This window comes from Penaeus monodon, chromosome 11 (genome assembly GCF_015228065.2).
Source record: "Penaeus monodon isolate SGIC_2016 chromosome 11, NSTDA_Pmon_1, whole genome shotgun sequence".
Lineage (NCBI taxonomy): Eukaryota > Metazoa > Arthropoda > Malacostraca > Decapoda > Penaeidae > Penaeus > Penaeus monodon.
The window spans coordinates 23083222-23085721 of NC_051396.1; the positions used below are offsets into that span (position 1 = coordinate 23083222).

Consider the following 2500-nt stretch of genomic DNA (forward strand, 5'->3'; position numbering starts at 1 on the left):
TCTTTCAGCACTATGTGGTATTTCCATGAAATTTTCCTATTTTATCATCATTGTGGCCATGCCTAGGGTTCTCAGGTTTGGCAGACCCAAAATAATTGGTCCAACTTCTTGGTCCAGAAAGTAGAAGTCTGTATCAATCTAGTTTGTCTCATAGAATGTGCACTTTAATTTGATCAACCCAAAATGCTTGAGTTTCAGATTATTCACTGCATTCAAATTCTTTTGACAGTTGCTGGTCAGACAAATTTTCAGCTTCCCATAAGCATCTAATAAATCTGGGCACATAATTCGGAAGCAGGTTGGCTCCGGCTCCTGTATTGACTTTGACTGTCATTGAGTCTTGTTGCTGGGGAGCTTTACTATCATTACTGATTGACATCTCTGTTACTCTAATATAAGTTACTGTGAAATAATTCTCATTGGGGTCATTTTGGCTGAACTCATGCACTGCAGATGTTCTGGTAGCTTTCTTGGACTTGTCACTGTTGAAGTTCCTTTGGACTTTTATATCTGGTATATTGACTTTGGTCTGGGCTCTTGTATGGTTTTTCTTATTTTCTGGAATTGACAGACACATTTTTTGCCAGTGGTTCATCTTGCCACATGTACTGCACCTAGCACCACATGCTGGGCAGGATTGTGGGGAGTATTTATTGTGTACTTGCCCACATTTGGTGCATGGTTTTGATGCCCTGGCAAAATTTTGGTATCTACAGCATCAACATTTAAGTCATAACTGACTGTTTTATGTCTCATGTCTCTGTTATCTCTTAAGATTGCTTCAAAAGATCTGGCAATGTCAACCTTATGTCTTCACCTTCTAAAATAAGGTTTCTTTGTAAATCATTACTATAGATTCCATCCGTGAATTGCTCAATGACTCTTGGTTCATGTTCTGTCTCAGTAAATGAGCATCTCTTAGCTTGAGCTTCACATCTGTTTAATAACTCAACACGAGATTAAGTTTCTCTCTGAATAAATCTTTGTAAACAGAGTCTGTCGACATATTCATTAGTCTTAGGTTTTACATGAGTCTGAAGAGCATCCCAAATTTTGTCAGGGTCTTTCATATCTTCAGTCAAATTGCTTGCCTCTACCATTTCCTGTCCACAAGTATCTGGAAACACAATAATATGGTTTGCCTGATCTTCTCTTGGTATCTTCTAAACTAACTGATACTTGGGGAGTGACGGCAATGTTCGGCGCCAGCCATTTTGATGGCTGTTGATGTGGCAGTGTGAGTATTAAGACAGTTACATTGCACCAAAGTTGAGATGTGTTGAGCACACAGGAACTATGAAGCAAACTGTAAATTACTTTTGCATGCTTCCTATATACTTCAGTCTTATATGTCTTGATTTCTTCACTGAGAGTGAATCTCCATGATTTAGGCATGATGTGGTACTAGAACTCTTCTCTGGTTGGTTGCTTACCTTTTGTATTTTAATGTCCATATTTCATTATCTTCAGGTTATTATTACCTCTTTCCCCACTTTGTCTATATATATATATATATATATATATATATATATATATATATATATAATATATATATATATATATATATATATATATATATATATATATATATATATATAGTCACTCTTGTTCATTAGTTTTATATTATTTCAGATCATGTTGATTCCAAAGGCTGAGAGACTACCCTTCTACTCAGGCTCAGCAGACCTTGATGACCTGCGATATGAGTATGAGAGATATCGGTGCAGTGAAGGTTTCTATGATGGCCAGAAAGTTGAGAACATTCCAGAAATTTGCCGAGATAAGCATCTTGGCAGTATTGGCTTTTATGTCTATGGTCAAGCATTCTGTAAGTGTCAGCACTTAAAAGAGTTAGCTCATGGGTGGATATATTTATGTTTTTATTTACCTGATTGTTTGTATATTTATTTAATTTGCATTTTTTTATGTAGTGTGTATAAGTAATTATTCTATGAGCCCTTCTTTATGTGCAGCTTGTCAGTGTGATGGCACTGGCAGTTACAGCAGCATATGTAGCTCTATGGGAGGTCAGTGTGACTGCAAACCAAATGTTGTTGGACGTCGCTGTGATAGATGTGCACCAGGAACATTTGGCTTTGGCCCAGAGGGTTGCAAGCCTTGTGATTGCAGCCCAGTTGGAGCCTTGGACAATTTCTGCGATCAGCAGACAGGTAAAATGGGTTTTCTCTGTGTATATGCAATGATAAGGATTTGTTAGTTATTGTCCTAAATGTGAATACTAGTTATATTAGGATAGATATTTTCACACATAGTTAAGCTACAAAGAAAGAGAGATATGTATAATTCTTAAGAATAGTTTTAAAATTTAGATATTTAAAAGTCTTTATTATTAACCAAGATATTTATGTCTCTGCATTCAACAGGCCAATGCAAGTGTCGCCCGAACACCTATGGCCAACAGTGCAACGAGTGCCAGCCAGGGTTCTGGAACTTCCCTAATTGCCAGCGGTGTGAGTGTAATGGCCATGCTGACACCTGT

The 2500-nt window shown here is 37.2% G+C and overlaps 1 protein-coding gene across 1 annotated transcript in view; it reads left to right on the forward strand.

The window, feature by feature from the left end:
• Window positions 1-2500, forward strand: part of LOC119578500 (laminin subunit beta-1-like) — a 70483-nt gene that overhangs the window by 50868 nt on the left and 17115 nt on the right. The window contains exons 19-21 of the mRNA XM_037926073.1: window positions 1633-1828; window positions 1974-2171; window positions 2385-2500. The exon at window positions 2385-2500 is cut by the window's right edge and continues 62 nt beyond it. Coding sequence (XP_037782001.1) covers window positions 1633-1828; window positions 1974-2171; window positions 2385-2500 — 510 coding nt within the window. The remainder of the gene's footprint in view (window positions 1-1632; window positions 1829-1973; window positions 2172-2384) is intronic.